This window comes from Anopheles moucheti, chromosome 2 (assembly GCF_943734755.1).
Source record: "Anopheles moucheti chromosome 2, idAnoMoucSN_F20_07, whole genome shotgun sequence".
Taxonomy (NCBI): Eukaryota; Metazoa; Arthropoda; class Insecta; order Diptera; family Culicidae; genus Anopheles; species Anopheles moucheti.
Window position 1 is genome coordinate 54,423,563 of NC_069140.1, and position 17,149 is coordinate 54,440,711.

The 17,149-nt window shown below is 42.6% G+C and overlaps 2 protein-coding genes across 5 annotated transcripts in view; one reads left to right on the plus strand and one right to left on the minus strand.

Moving 5' to 3' along the window:
• LOC128297712 (dedicator of cytokinesis protein 3) overlaps nt 1–17,149 on the plus strand; it is a 50,072-nt gene that overhangs the window by 6,474 nt on the left and 26,449 nt on the right. The gene's annotated exons all lie outside the window — the stretch shown is intronic.
• Nucleotides 381–10,570, minus strand: LOC128297715 (innexin inx3). Of its 3 annotated transcripts, none has more exons than XM_053033404.1 (6): nt 10,259–10,570; nt 3,347–4,000; nt 3,156–3,272; nt 2,964–3,088; nt 2,548–2,879; nt 381–2,041 (listed from the first exon to the last, which is right to left on the minus strand). In XM_053033404.1, exons 2-6 carry the CDS (start codon nt 3,932–3,934, stop codon nt 2,001–2,003), a joined length of 1,203 nt encoding a protein of 400 aa, XP_052889364.1. In that variant the 5' UTR covers nt 3,935–4,000; nt 10,259–10,570; the 3' UTR covers nt 381–2,000. The 3 variants fall into 3 exon arrangements, with proteins under 3 accessions (XP_052889364.1, XP_052889365.1, XP_052889366.1); XM_053033405.1 differs by lacking the exon at nt 10,259–10,570 and adding an exon at nt 4,441–4,552; XM_053033406.1 differs by having other exon boundaries at nt 381–2,879.

Consider the following 17,149-nt stretch of genomic DNA (forward strand, 5'->3'; position numbering starts at 1 on the left):
TTGGGTTAATTCAATCTTCCATTTCGCGTCCAAGCGTCGGTTAAGATCGACAACTAAATTCTATTATAGAGCCAACTAACATGTAAATAGTTATACATCAACGATAACATGTTAAAGAACATTATATAGCTCAAATCTTTTGAGTATTACGATTTATTCTTCTTGCCCCGCATTTCTGGCTTACAAGACATATTTTTCCACATAGCCGGATAGTCAGACCTTGCTACTGGGGTATTGGTCGGGATTTTGAACCAGTCGTGTGACGACTGGATCCACTATCAATACAAAACTGGGCCTAACGGCTATTTCTCATGCTGATCTAGTGAAACCAGTAAATATGAAATATACAAGAAATGAAAACTATAGTTAAAAATGTATTCAAAACCTAGATAAGCTTTATTAGTTTTTTCTCTTATTTTTATCAATGTAATCACAATTAGAGTATGCAAAATTGTTTGCGCTCATTCTTGATCGTTCCTACTTCACGTTCGTTTTTGACCCTGTGTATGGACATATCATAACATCTTCGCTGAAGTCGATGATTTGTTCAAGCGATGATCGATGGGCAAGCATATAATGTATACATTTCTTGCCAAAGTTTTCTACTCGTAGGTTATTGCTTCCGTTTTTTCATTGCATTAGCGACCATATGCTAAACTAAAATGTTTCGTTTTCGCTACAGAAATGGGTGTACTTTTGACTGATGTATCTATCTAAAGGATCCTAAAGGTATTTTTAATGATGCTGCCGTAACAGTGTCCAAATTTTTCTGACGAGGAGTTCGTTTTCCTGTTTTTCTTTTCCTTTCCCTTGACGGAAGGTACACTAGCAGTACGGAATGTAACACATCGTTCCTAACCAAACTTACTGAATGAGTCGTATTAATTCGAAACCGCCTCGTAGCTACGAGAAGGATAATGATGCACTAATTAAGAGAAAAAGGGATTTTTTTTTTAAAGTCTCCGTCTTGTTTTGAATGGCGTTGGTTTATCTGAGTACGAAATACTGAAGTCTATGGAAGTGAACTGCTTACTCTCACTGCCTGCGTATTCAGTAAGCTTCACATGATCTGAGGATCTACAATTGTAGCAAATTTTAAACAACGCTTATGTTTATCGTAAGGCAGTTTGTTCACGTGTTTAATGAGATAAAATGTGTCTAAAATCTATGTTTTGAGTGTACACCATGACGGTCAAATTTCTTATGTTTAAAGTGATGGGTGTTGAATTTCGAATATTCTTACATCTGTACGTAATATTAGTCTCTACTGTGAATGCTGTTTCATAATTGCTCAGGTGGTCTTTTATGCTTACAGTATGCGTATAGGATTTGCTTTTCTATGGCATTGAATGTATGATTAATTTATTGAACAATTTCTTGTTGAGTAACATTCGTTCTGCGATCGATATGCTTGGCTGAAGCTTGCCGAAAACGAGAGATTCATTTTGCATTGTTTTTAGTATTCCGCTTTATTTCTTACAATCGCAAAAAATGCTATAATTTGGACGTTGCTCAAAAATTTATTTAAAATGATTGATAAAATAAAGGTTAGCCTTGCGCCGAGCTAAAGGATAATAATAAAACATTAAACACATAGTACACCACATGACAGTCTTCTGTTGCTTGTTCCACTACATTATCTATTGGAAGGAGAAATTTTCTACTGTCGGGAACTCTTCACAATTCTAATGTAAACCATTAAAATATGCGTTTAATTGCGCCATTTATCCATTACTTTTTAATACATCTGGCAAACCTTGCCAAAACAACGTCAGCAATGATACTTCCCACAGCTTAGTTTAATCTTACGTTGTTTTTAGGATGATTACTTTAAAATTTAAAATTGAGAAGCAGCTTGAATGTTTTTTGTTTCCTTAAACTACAACATCTTCGTTCACACCGTTGCAGAGTTCAGCAGAATCTTACTTGTCATACGTACGTAGTTCTAGCGTAACTTTCTGGTCACGTTTTTCTCACGCACTACTGGAGGCAGACACTATTTAAGCTTCGTAGTCCTGATGTAATACCTCCTTTTCCTTGTCTGTTTTATATTGTGTTGTTGAGTATCGATAATATTAAAGACAGCATCAATTTTCCGATTTCCCGATGATAGTACCGTTGATCGCGTGTGGTAAAGGTGGTCCAAAAAGTGGAAATAAATGTGTGATAAATAAGGAGAATTATAACAATTTTGGACTGGAACATTCTCTGACGCACGGTTGGTGACACCAGATATGGTTCGTCTACTTTCTACTCATGCATTGTCATTCCATCGAATTGATCTAGGTGTATGTTGTTTTAAGAGGGAGTCTATGTATGAGTGCGTATCTGTGATAATTTAATACTCAACCATAGAGTAGTTCTACTTAACAGCTAGACTAAGGTTGCATGATGGAAATTGGAGAAAGGAGAGGTCCAAAACAAAGATCTAGATAGGTGTGTTTGTAATACGGTGCTAGTATTCTGCGGCAGAAGTCCACCATCGAAGCCTGAACACAAACTGTGCTGGGCAGGATGGCAAATGAGGTTATGTTTCAGTTTCTTTACCGTATTTCTCGATCGCCGGATACATGGGAGCCATTTCGAGTGTCGATGGTGCCGAAGGTGTGTCGCCCGAGATTGGTCGACCCTCGTCGAGCATGTTGATAAAAGAGTGCAGCATCTCGCCGTACGAGGTAACATTGAGATTTTGGCCAAGCAGATGAATCATGAGGAAATCACCGATCTGCACACGGCGAATAAGATTGCATACGTCTGCGGGATCTGCTTTGCGGAAGCGACGTCTCAGAACGGCTTCTCGCGACGTCGGCATCATGACGATGGCCGCAGAGTAGACGATCGCCAAACCGGAGGCAACCGCAAGAATGATGAACCAGAACCTACGTTCGAGAAGATGGCGCAGAAAACAAATAATTATGATGGTTGATTAATGTGATCACTATCAATTGCCTTGATGTACTCACCACAGAAAAATGTAAATCTTTTCATTCAAAATGTTGAGTGCCAGCACGCAGAGTGCATCATGCTTCTGAATGCTACCGGAGGAACCATATTTGTGGAACGTGCACTTAGTTACTCTTGGGAATATCTGTGGAATGAAACATATTATGATTGAAATAATGCGAATCTTTGCTTTATTATAATCAACAACTCACCTCGATCATAGGGTCAGAACGATTTTCTTGGTTCATATTAGAGAACCTTAGCACATCTGATCCGTAGGTTAAGAAAGCACCGCCCAAAAATTTGTCCACAAAGAATATGTTGCCCACCTGTAAGGAATTTAATGTCATTATGCATCTAATCGGTAAAAGAAGCTTCTTGGTTTCAACAGTGCTTTACATACCACATTGATAAAATTGAGTGCCTCGCAGAAGAAATATCCGAACGAATATGTGTTATGCGTGTTGGCACTGTCGTACAAATATTGCGCTAAACGATCATGACGCGCCTTGCGTTCCACAGGACTTGCGGTTGAAACTCCACGCATGCCTTCGGTGATCATACGCATGCGACCCTCCTCCCAATTTTTCCAAATCCAGTGTGGCACATAGAACAGCAAGCCCTGGAAGAACAGCATGAACGGCACCCACTGGTAGTAACTGTGGTACGTCCGTTCCTGGTTGTCGTTGCCCAGTCCCGAGTGGGCCACTTCCGTGCCCAACCTACGTCCATGCTGCCCGGGCAATGTGAACGTGTATGTGATCCAGCAGTAGGTGTTAATCACGTGCACGGGTACGGCTCCGTCGTTTATACAGGTTATCGGATCGCCAATCAAATTGTTAGCAGTTACGATAATACAGCATGCGAATAGGATCGCACTAGTTATGCGATAGTGACACCGGAACACAATGTTATCAATGATGGCTTTATCCTGCAGATATCGCACCTTCACGAACCCAGCCACGGCTGAGACGAGTCCAAACACAGCCATGGTTGATCCGCTAGTGTCCCTTTAGGGCTGGATGCGAAAGAATCGACCAATGTTGATTTAAAACAGCTGTAAATAGACGTAATTAATCAGACATAATTAGAACCTGCTATGTGCTACGGTTGTGGAAAATCTGCATCTGCTTGTGCCTTATTGCGATCGCGACCACATCTGCCTGTCCGACGGCTGCTGTTAGAATGCATCATTACATATTAGTTCCCGCTGGGCGGTTTTTACATGGGCGGACAAACGATCGGTTGATTGTGCTAGGATTAGTGTGTGTGCTTTTTTTTTTCATGCGGCTTGCGCTAGATCTAACTGACTGACAGCGCAAAATGCAGCGGCACCTTCAATGTCAAATTCATTGTTTCATCAGATCAATCCATCAGCCAAGGTTGAATGCAGTTCTACCCTAATCCAATTCAATCCCCCGGCCGCACACAGAAACGCACGTGGAATCACGGGTAATTGCGTTTGGCAGCTGGGTCCATACGATCGTGGACGCTTACCTCTGTCAAGTGTCATCGTGACACTTCACTTTGTTGTGTAGGGCTGCTGAACACAGCACACCTGACTGTTGCCGTACGAACACCCTGGGGGAGTAACGTTCGTTTCGTATTGCATATTAATACTGGTCCAACGGGGTTTTGCTATGGGCTCGGCACATTTGTGGTTGTCGTTGTGGTTTTAAACTTAAAGTTGCGATATCAAAAATGCAAAAACAATGAACCGATCTGCACTTGCACAATTGCATTTCCAGGGGGTTTGTGTGTTGGAGACGAGTAGGCGAGAAACATATCATGCTAGCCAAGTATTCATTCAGCCAACCAGATCAAGTATATCTACCATCATGATCGATCTGGTTTTACTGAATGTTTAATAAGAAATAATGCAAATGTGTGTATCAAGTGCAAAACTCGTATTGACAATAACGACAGGCGAATCGCATCCGTTGCCGTTGTTGTTGTTGCTGTTGCAAGACCTTTATTCGATTCTTCCAATTGGCTTTTCGTTAAACGAACGAATTAAAGTTCTCTGTTTACGTTCCACTATATGTTTGCAACAAACATTTGGCATTCTTCTTGGCCTGTGGCACTATCAATATGGCAACATTTTAGTGTTTAAATTGAAAAGCACCACTCTCCCAAAGATGGCTAGAGTAGTTGGCCAAATATTTGTTTCCCATTTAGCTTGCCGTACGTTCCTCCGCTCAAATTTGAATAGCACATAAACATTGCGCAACGTACTACACACATGCGCGACGACACACAAAAGTATTTCAGCAACAAACAACAACAAAAACAGCGTGCGTTGCGTTGGAAACAGCTATCACCGTGAAGTCACGATCACTTTTCGGATCTTTTGAAGAGCCAAAATGTGGATGAGCTGCCACTCCACACTTTGAGGTGCTCTCGTTTTTGCGAAATCGAACACAACACTTTTTCCCTTGTTGTTGAGACCGTTTGTGTTGATAATGAGGCTCTCACGATTATGTGGCACGTATTTTACTGTACGCGTCGCGTCCTGGAACGGATGTGCGTGAAAGAGAAGCAGCAAACAAAAGCTGACCCTTGCGATTGCTTTCCGCGTGATGTTGTAGATCACTCAGCGCAGCTTTACATGTCCGGCGACACATGACACTATTTACGGAGTAGCGCAAAACGGACGCGCCCGAATGTGATGTTGTAGACCTGGACCCCTTTCAAGCACGTGGTTGCTATTCAGCATGTAATAAATTTGCGCTATTTTTCGCTATTGTTTTGAACCGCGCAATGAGAAACATGATCGCTGGTCGCGATGAATGAAGCGCTTATCAGGGTTTTTTTGTTCCCATTGGTGTCATCGTTAATTAGTCGGTAACGATACATATACATGCGGAGTTAATTTAGCTGAGGTAAGAAACACTGACGAGAACGAATGGAGTGTTTTGTTCACTCCACATCCAAGGGCAAGGGTAAACGGAGTGCAACATACTAAAATGGGGAATAACACCAGTAAAGTGAAGAAATTTAGGATCTGTAACGTAGCCTATGTACTCAGAGTGGCATTGTGGATACAGGAAATGGAAATTTCCGTTTCGAGTTGGGTCGGGAAATGGTTGTTGTTGAGTTTTGATAATAACTTTACTGATAAGCAGAATTCGATTGGGTTTTCTGAAGAAAGAACCATTGTTTCTCCTGCTACGAATGGAGACATTCCTTTCTGCTGGACGTTTGTAATGTTAAGAAGATACTATCGTGCCGATAAGAGGAATCCGTAACAGTTTGTAGTATTGTGTTTTAGACGACCCCATCTTTACAGTCAGATGGACGATTCTTGTTGCATTTGACGAGAAAACCAGCAGGACGAGAAAACGTCGCAGGGTTGACGGTAGTACTTGGCCCGATTAGCCATGAAGGGCATGGAACGTTTTGCAGTTGCGCAAACAAAGTTACAGCGATGGATATGTTTAATATAAATAGGACCATTACGACCGCTGTTCCTTTTCCGCTGTTTAATGTTAGATGACTCAAATTTATTCTCATCCAACACGAGCTCTCGATCGTAAAACATGACAATATGGCGTCCGTCGACCCCACACTGCAGTGCTTCTTCGTTGCTGTTACCGTCGAAAGGAAGAACTTTACCTTCGCTCGGTATGTCTTATGTTTTCTTTTCCCCCGTTCCTTACCTTCCCTATTGATACTTTCGTTCTTTCTCTTTGTTCGTTCATTTATCGATCGTTCCTGCCTACGTTACCAATGCTGCGGCATTTTTCGTTCGTTCGACATCATATCTGAACGGAATTGAGAAGCCGCATTCGAACACACGGCGCTGCTGTAACGATAAATCATTTCTGCTGTTTGTGTTTGCGACTCCTTCCATCGCATTCCGTTCCTGGGTGCTGGGCTTGAAAGACACTCCCGGATGGTGCGGTATGTTGGGGTTGAAGGAGAGAAGCAGAAGCGCAGGGAACGCAACACGGGAAGAGCGCAGTGTTCTTTGTTGCCATGCCGATACGTCGTCTATGGTGCTGCTTTTGAGCGAATGCATCCCGCGATCTTCTGCGCATAAAACCGGAATAGTAGCCGCACAATCAGCAGCAAAAGATCAAAGTTCCAACTCTTTCTTCTTGTGATGAATCAGTTTAGTTCTAGCGAAGGTACTGAATTTGACGCAACGGGTTTTGTCTGCTTTATGTGTGCATAAAAGCAATGATCGTGCAGACTAGCAAATCAATTTTCTCGACGCATTTTTATGCGGTTTAGTCACTGGCAGAGGCCGTGTCGTTGGGCGTAATGCACAAAGAGTTGTTAAACGACAAACTCGTTTGGTGGTTTGAAAGCATGCAGTCCTTTGCTACAATCATGTCTACAGGGTCGACCACTGCAGAGAGTTACAGAGAGTCAACGACAACTACAACGAGAACGGCTCCAGATGATGGACTAAGAGCGATACTCAATGCTGTGCGCTAGTCACATGATCTCGAAGCAGTAGATAATCTTAAGATGATATTTGATGCGAAGAGAATCTTTGCTGCGGAATATAATTTTTAATGATAATTGCTTAAAAAGTCAATTCGTCCTATTCGTCTGCTGGTTTGACTTGTGAAAGTACGCGTTAATCATAAACAAGAAGAGAAAATATGAAATTGTTTTACATTTTATTTTCAAAAGCAAGGAAACAAAACTTGTATAGTTGTTGATGCAGACTAATGTCCATAAAATGAAAATCCCTATAGCTAACTGAGCCCTTGAGTCCAACGCAAAAAGCATGGCATAAGTATTAGCTAGCTGCGGCATGTGTGAAAATGAAAATCAGCAGTATTTTTTTACTTCAGTGACACCTTTTCGCGAGTCAACGACATAGTCAATTATGCGCCTGGCGTGTGCTGTTTAAAGCGGCGCTTGCATTTGCTTTGGGTTTATGCTTGTTGAAAGCTAAAACCAAGCGGGTTGCTGGAGGAATCTTGCCCGTGATAATTGCTCCACTTCTTGCCCGTTAATCAACCGTAAATAACTGGGTGAGTTGGTGTGTGATAGTGCTAGAAACGGTGTGTAATTAAAAAAAAAAGAGCCCTATTTGTGATGAAAAGTGCAAACCAGCAGTGCTTGCGTGTTGCTGTGCTAGTTAGCTAGAAAGTGTCATTTGCGTATTGACAGCAGGCAACAAGATAAATCAACCAGTGTTACCGTACGCAGGTTCATTATAGCCACAGACGAACGAAAAAAAAAATGAATAATGTTGGCTGTTGGCTTACACCAGCGAGATAGGGGCGTAGAGCCTTATATCAAATAAATAGCAACAAGACGAATGCCTGTTTTGTACGTGACAAACTTCATGTCCCTGCAATGAGTGAAGTAAACTATTTTTAACGTACAATGTTCATAAATACTCATAGGATTATCATTGTCGCCGTATTTATCACCAGCAGAAAAGATGCATGTTTCTTGCAGCTTGCTACTGCTGCAGTCGTGTACCCACACATTGTTGGGATATGTGTTAGGTTTTAAGGGACAAACTATCAGGGTAGCCAGCCAATGTTTGACCCACAGAAATTAACCTCAGCATTCCGCTCGAAGGAAACAAATTGAGCACACAATTACACTGCAGTGCATCTCGCTGCATCGCTATATAATTACCATTTATGAACCTTTCAATATGCGTTAAGATGTTTCCAGTATTTTGCAATATTGCAGCTGTTGTAGAGAACTCACTGCACGGATTTGTTAACTAATGTTCTTGCAGTATTGCATCATCGTTGGCGTTGTAGTCTCTGCGCTTGTTAATAGTCAATGAAACGAGTCAACACATCAACGCACGCGTGGCGCTTCCTGGTCATTACACTCTTCTGGCAATACAAAAACCATTCTACCCTTCGAATTTTGGTCGAAAAATCAACGAAACCTACAAGCGGCATTTTATGGTGAGCGTGTGTAACCAACGCCATCGCATCGGTATCGTGCTCTGATGTAGGTACACTCGCTTCACTCTTCGTTTAGGTCCTTTGAATTTCGGACCAGCTCAGAATCGTCCTTGTACATTAGATGTCTGTGCTGTATGTGTGCGTGTCTGTGTGTCTACTTTTGGTTTGTAATGAAGGGTACATTTTTCGGAGGGTCGTGCCGTGACGCGTCCTGGTTGTTTAGGCATAGCTTCCCCTAACAGAGTTCATGTTTACGAGCGCATTCGTGTATTGGTAAAATGTATGCTTCAATGGCAAGAAGCAGCTAGAAATGCGTTGTCTTTTGCGGGGCAGGTAAACTGTGAAACAATATCACAATACTCCGAATGTCTCGCGCAGAAATCTTGCTGTCCATTATGTTGTGTTGAAGTGTCTTGCACTGGATGGACGCACCGCATTGTTGAGAGTGTAAATTTTGTCCGCAGTAACAGAAAATTGTTGGTAATTGACCTGAAATAGTCTTGACGGCATATTTATTCTCCATCCCTGTTCCATTGCCTGTTTCGTCAGTTCTACATTTTTGTTTGCTCGCTGACGAAGAACCGGATGTGCTCGTTGGCACGCCGGTATCTTATTTACTTTTTGGTTACCAGCTGCATGCATGCCTAGTCTTCTAGGAGGTTGTCGATGTAGTTATAGCTTTCAAATACAGTCGCACTATCAAACACTGGCTCGCTCGTTCACTGATGTACCTTTGGAACATCATTCATGAAACATACTTCTGTGAAGGTGTATTTTTTTTAGGGAGCACCGCAACATCATCCCAGCTCTGGGTCTTTACTTAGTAACTTATCGCTTATTTGATATATTGTTAACAATAAGACGTATCACAAATTAACATCGGGAGGGTGTACTGTCGGTAGAGCATGGAATGAGCAATTCGACGAAAATGAAGTTCAAGTGACCTCCAAAAAGCCAGAATGCTGTTGTTGGCGTTGTTTTGCTTTCCAGTTCACTTGCTGTTCCGGTACCGTTAAAATGATAAACGCTTCTTCGTTTAAAATAGCACTTACAACACTACAAGTTGGTTACACTTTATACCACACAGCTTTGGGGGTTTTCTGCGACGAGAACACAGTGATGATGATGCACTAACTGGTTGTTTATGTGGGTTTTTTTTTGGTATGACTGTCTTCTCGTGTTTTTTTTGTTAATCAACTGGAAGCACATGTGCGCGAATTTATGTTATTTTTCCCTCCCCGATGCGTGTTGTGTTTGCTTGTTCTATGCAGACTCATACGATGCTGTTGGAGGGAGAACCACCCCGCACAGAGGAACATTGAAATGCGAGAGAAAAATTCGTTGCAAGATGCATAGGCAGCAGACAGACAGAAAGACAGATGTGGCACGGATACGCTTGACGGCACCGAACGTTTACCTACTTCTAATGCACAAGCGACGACACTGGCGACGGCGGTGACAAACAAAAAAAGAAATTGTGTACACGACGAGATTTAATATGCTGAACAGTTTCACTTCAGTAACAGATTCCGCGGCCTTTCGTGGCTTCTCGCGGGTGCGAAGATCGTAGAAGAAAAAAAAAACAACAAAGCGGACTAGCGCGGATCTTCGGAGATCACATAAACGCACGCTCTCACACACTCACGGGCACACCACACCACGCATTACACACACGAACGAGTACACATACAGGCACACAAACGCGAACGCAGGCACACGATCGCGGGCGCGAAAGCAGCAGTCGGCGCTAATGGCAGCGGCAGTAGACACACAAAAACTGAGCTGTGATCTCCACTACTTGATCATGTTCGAACCGGGGCAGCGAAATCCATTCCACACTGGATGGCGGACTCGTTGGAATTGAATGCAGCGTGCTGAAAAGTTCGTCGTGGAAGCGACCGCTTCTCGACGAGGGGACGCGCGTCTACCGTGCTTGTAGTGGTAACGCTTGCACATACACACGCACACGCACACACATACCGTCCCTTAAACGAGCCAACTCCCGCCGAAGACCACGTGTGTTCGAGCGAGACGGGTGCTTGCCCCCGTGCGCAGTGGCGTGCTGTTGCGTACGTCCGTGAGTGACTGAGTGCCTTCCAGTGGGCTTTCCTTTGCACGCGTATGCGTGGAATTCCTTAGCTTTCCCATGTGTCGTAAATGGTTAGGGAACGGCGGAAGGGTTGGATAGGGAAGGGAAGGGAAGGGGATGGGGCGAGGGGAGTCTGTGGGGAGGGTGGTTGGAGCTTCTTGCGTTCACGTTCGTTTCCCACGCTTAAGTTTACCTGGGAGATCGCGATCACGGTGTGGCTTGGATTGGCTACTCTTTGCGCGGAGGACCGGTTTCGTCGCGATCGAACGCGAACGGTCCAACACCGATGGAGAGTTGATATTGGCAGCACTGCCGTGAAACCGACGCTCGGTCTTTATCGACCCCCGAAGCTTCTGTTCTAAAAATGCGTGCCAGTGGGATAGCCAGCAAGGAAGAAGAGAGAGAGAGAGAGAGAGAGAGAGAGAGAGAGAGAGAGAGAGAGGAGAAAAAAACGGTGAAAAAATCATGACACATAATCATGCGTAGATCCGTGTCCTATTCGTCTGCCACAGCATAGCAAAGTAGGCCGTGCGGTGGTTTGAAAATGCCGACTGACGTACGATCGTGCCTGGTACTGCAGGAGACCAGGCTTGTAAGTTTTGTGCTCGCGACTTCCCTTTTTTTTGTGGCGGGTGTCTCCTAGGGTAGCCTTCTTTACACTCACAGGGCGGGGAGGTTATATATGAATAAAAACGATCGCATGGCGCTATCATGCGTTCCGTTCCTCACCCAAGATGTTTGAGGGGTTATCCGCAATACCGGTAGCATGAATCGAATTTCGGTGAACACGTTTCGTAGTTAGTTGTTTGTGGCTTGTTTTTTTTCTGCCCTCGAAGATTTTTCCTTCTTTTTTTGTTTTTGAGATCAACATAAGTTGGTCAAGATGGTTTATACAAGCGTTTTAAAGGATTTTAATTGTGGATAATAGGGTGGGGCAATGATGCAAAGTAAACAAAAACTAAACACGCCACGTGAGCTGATGAAACATGAGAGAAAGTGGTGTGATATGTAGCACATTCAGGCAGTATTTCATCATTCGATCGCCACGAAATCCATCCGTTGGCTAGTGTCACGAAAAATCCCTCCACAATTTCGTTTATGCAAATATGTTTTCGAAGGCTGCGTTGACAAATTTGGGAAAGTTCTGCATTATTCTCCTTTTTGATCAATACTGCAAACGGTTATCGATGTTTGAGTATCTTTTTACACTGCATGAAATACATTAAAAACGTGAATGTTGATGTGCAATTGTGTTTAGCAAGTAGAACATTTGGATAGTTTATAAAGAAATTAAATGAAAAACAATTATGGTTGTGTTAACGCGTGGTTGTGAAATTCCTAACGTTACTCGTTTTATTCGTTCTCGAAACATTCGTTGAGTCACACTGAATGAGTCGAAAATCAGAATGCCATGACTTTCCTGTGGTGATCGGCAAGCATAACACTTCGCCAAAAAAAAGACACGTCATCGATCACCCTTTTTTGCGGCGTGCGGAGTTGAGGTAGTCTCCCGTTAGTCTAGTCGCGATGGCGATCGTCCATTTGGCAATCTTGGCCCTGTTATTATACGTACCTTTATTATAAGCCACGATCACCGTTTTGCAGAACGCATAATTAAGGGTGATGGAACACTTCTCGATGTTTGCAGGAAAGATTTAAATGCCACTAAAGGTACCTCCCGTTGTACAAGAGCAGAATAGTGTTACCTCTATTTGTTTTTCGTACTCTTGTAGTCCATTTTGGCTATCCCGTCCGCTAACCTGGGGTAGATAGAGCGTTGTAGAATAAAGAAAACGCAGTTGATTTGGATTTGCTTTGAAGAGCTCCTGCTTTTTGTGCTCATGCAATTTTGCAAAATTGACCGAAGCAAACGATTTACTTTTGATGACGCTGCCATTTGTGTGACCATTGCCTTGGTTGTTTTGTTGCCCTATCGTATCGTTGTGTCCGTGCTTTTAGAAGTTTGAATGTAAGCTAGAGTTTTTTTTTGTTTCGTATCTGCTCAACCCTATCCGCGGACCACGGATACAGTTTTTGCGTTCAGTGAAATAATATTACTTGTTGGTGTTAGCAGCCGAACTGTTTAAATAATGTAATAATTAATGTATTAATCCTAAGTCACCAGTACAAGGTTTTTCAGTCCATTTCCAGTGTTCAACATGAAACGCAGACGTAGAAACGAGACGTAGATGTTAAAGATGTAGACATAGCGCGTTACAGAACTGAAAAATATTAATGACATTTAAAAATGACATGTAAAACCCTGCAATTTGTGTTTGTAATACTATCACAAGTCTTTCAATTGCCTAATCTTAAAATAATTGCTGTATATAACTAGAATGAGCAATGTCGTACTATAAATTCCATTGCAAGAATGAATGGCACTTAGGAGAACAGTTTGTAAAATGTGTGTTTTGTGAATGCCGTCTTTAATTAAGATCCATTTCCATTTGAAAGGTGGAAAAGTGTTGCATTTAATAGCCATTTTAAATCTCCAAAATCGTTTTCTTTTCCCTTCTGGGTTTGTCGTCAACACTTTTATTTTGGTTTTGTTAACGAGTCTAAACTGTATGTGATAGTGCAGGTATAAAGCGAAGTAAGAGGGGTATGGTATGGTTTGAACACAGCCTGTAACAAATGGTCATTTGATAATTGCATGTTTGGAGGAGGAAGATCGTGTTTCAGTACACTGCCTGACATGTACATGTTTGAATGGCCATCTGTACAGACGGAGCGAGCGAATCGAGCGTTGGCAAAAATTATCCAATCAAGCATAACTTCCACCCCAACCTGCTAGACCTGAGGAGGAGCAGGACTTGAGTTGATGGGATACATAAGTGGTATATTTGCCACATATTTATTAGGGAGTAAGAGGGGGGGGGGGGGGAGGGGGGGGGGTAAATAAGCAAACTCTTTCCTTGGCAGCGAACAGCTTTAAAGTGATGTTTACAAAGCGCAATATTCGCAAAAAGAAGGTTAAGAGATCCTCTAGAGGCCCCTCGGAAACGTTTGCTTAGAAATGGTGATTTTAATATTTTGCATACGAGTACAGACAAACAAAAAGTAAGGTTTTGAACTCGTACCACAACCATGCATAAGTTCAGAGCGATAACGTGTTCTGCACACCAGCAAACGCAACAGTAACCGAGAGGTCAAGCGATCGTTGCTGGTTAGCGATCTGGAGAAGCACGGTTGCCTTCGTATGCGTGCGCGGCGAACATGTGAATGGTGAGACGCATACAACGCTCCAAAAAACGCTGGTATGAGCGGGGTTGGAGTTGCTGAAGCCAGTTTGCGAACAAGTTTAACTCTTTTCACAAACCACCTTCGGCTCCATCGGTCTTATCTTTTACCATCCTCCGTTTCGCAGGGCTGTTTTCGCATACTTTTTTTTCTCGCACTTGCATTTTTAGCAAACATTTTGCGTTTTTTTTTTATTTTAGTCTCTCTCGTTATTTTCTTTTCAACTCCGCAAAGGCAAAGATCTACGTTGATCGTGCAACGTGTCGTTTGCCGGGGAAGTTGGAATTTTGGTCATGGGATGCGTTTCTGCACTTGACGAAGAATTTGGCGAGAGAGTAAAGAAGAAGAGAGTTGGTTGTGGGGTCTTGTTGTTTTAGTGCCGGCATGGGGTTTTTTTTATGCGAGCATATTTCGTACCATTTTAGGTTTGAATACGAGAAGCATGCTTCAGGCGACTGCAATTTGGAGAAAAAAAAAACGTTCACGCGGTAGGTAAACGTAGCGCAAAGATGGCGATCGGCGACATTTGCTCGATGGACAGCGCGAAGGAGTAAGGGAGTGTCTGTAGGTACACAGAGAGGCAAAGGGGGGAATGGAACGGAGAGCCTGCCAATATGCTTCGAGGCTAGCCGCATAATGCTGTTATAGGCGTTGCATGGTAAAACATGGCTGGCACTCTACTAAATGCAGCAGAAGCAAATGCAGAAGCCAAAGTATGCCGTTCCCTTGGTGGAGAAGGCTGTAAACCATATAAAGCAAGCGTGGCTCGCCTGTTTTTTATGTTGCGCGGATCAATCTGGCTAAATACGGTAGTTGGGGCTGTATGTTGGATGCTGTATATAGGACATCTAGAGTGACGAATACATAAGGAAGGGATGATAAAACCAACGAATAATAATTAAGGATCATACATTATCCACTGCAGCATATCTTGATTGACACAAAATTAAGGCAATGCATCATAACGCATTGCTAAAGTGCAATGAGGCCAGAATTTGTATAATTGCGTTGTTATTGCGTCTCACGTAAAGTCATGCCATTTAAATTCTGTCAATCGTGCAATCGATTGTCTTGATTGTGACGATCGCCATCATGACGGGTGCATTAGAAACGGAAGATGAATGTAGTGAATGTCGTAAAATAGCTTTTAAACAAATTTAACGACATTAAAATCAATATAACGCAAGGTTGAGCATCGATTCGCTTTCCAATTTTATGCTCTGAAAGAATTAAATTTTTGACACGCGCTTATTTTTCAATTGCTTTCTAATCATTAAAATAGGATTTTATGTTTTTTTTTATCATAAATTAAACAGAAAATTCATTATATTGTTTCACATTTGCTGTTGCATAGCGCTATCTGCTCTGATCAATGAATCATAAACGCCACATAAACGAGCTTGCTAGACCATTCGTTGCAGCACAAATGTGGTTGTCCATGACTTAATTTTGTCACGTTTAATTCCTTGAAACTATCGTTGAAGCTGTGGTAAACCGTGATCGCAGCGCAGCGCAGGACATTAATGGATGCTGGGTGAGCGCAGTGCCTATGCAAAAACATGACCGTCAATTCGAATCGAATCGATCACAGGTTTTAACCGTTCGGAGGCTTTCGGAGCGCTAGCGGAGATGGTCATCGTTTGACATTCATTTCAAATTAATTCTGTTCCATTATAAATGTGCCACGACTTCGACAGTTATGAATTGTTTATGTGGATCTAACTAGTAGATCGGCGATTGATTGTTACTTACAAGATGGTTTGCGTGTTTTATGGACTTGTAGAATTGAGTTGAGTTGGTGAGCAATGTAAAGCGATGGCACGTGCAAATCCGATACTCGTACGAGATCAATTAAATTTATTATCCTCCGGTATAGTTTATTATTTCAATTATCGTATTAAGATTTCCTAGGCATTGATAGCGATAAACGTTGAAGTCCAATCTTCAACGTTTATCGCTATCAATGCCTAGGAAATCTTAATTGAAATGATGTATTCTACCATCGTTAAACCTGCCCGCTGTACAAATACAATGATTCTGAATGATTTTTTCATTTTGTTTTTCAATTCTCGAGATGTTTTATTACACCATGCGAAAGAATCCATCGGTAAGAAATATCTACACCTTCTCCTGTGTAGCAACTCGCCTCGGTCTTATGTCTATTTATTTAACATTGCCGTTGTTTGCTTGTTGTTGGTGTGTTTTCATGGCTCTATGTAGTACGGTCAGGCTACAAATCGGGCAGAGAACATCGTAACGCAAAGTTGTAAAACGTGCCCGAGTCTGCCCGACGAAACAGAATAGCCGAAGGAGAATCGTTTGAAAGGTGCTTGAAGGAATGAAACAGTTCACAATGTCTAGTACAGATGGAGCCAAACACAGCGTTAGGAGCGGTCGGGTTTATTGACTTTGATTAAGTTGTTTGGGGCTTGACGATGTGTGCGGCATCTCGGCAGTGGAGTGTATCCGTCGCTTAATGTCTGGTGGAGATGGGCGTCAAGGTTTGAAGTTGTCGGGTTGTGCTCGCATCGCTCACATATGTCTTTGTAATAGCATGGTGCATAGTGCAATGCAGGGATTGTTAGGTGGAAGAAACAAAAGGAAACTTCATCGACAGCTTTGCCGTCGCGCGCATTATGTGTGTGTAGGCACGGGCAAAACATTTCCATGCTGATCATCACCACACGCCAACGGCCAGCTCTCTCGATCAGTTTGGTTCGTAGTTGAATCTCCGTTTTGACTATTTGCCGTCGCTATGCCGCCCGATGAAGATGTGAACGGGCGTGAATGACGAAGAAGAACTTGAACTTGATTCTGCCTAATTTCCATCTGCTTCAATAATCCAAGATTACTTGCTTCGATCTCTTCTTCGGTGCCCTGGTATGCCGGTATGCTATACGCTGAAGTGTTCCGTGCCCGACTGCTGCTGTTATAAAAGCTGCTTGAAATTCATCTCGTCCATGGAGGGAAAACCAGTTCT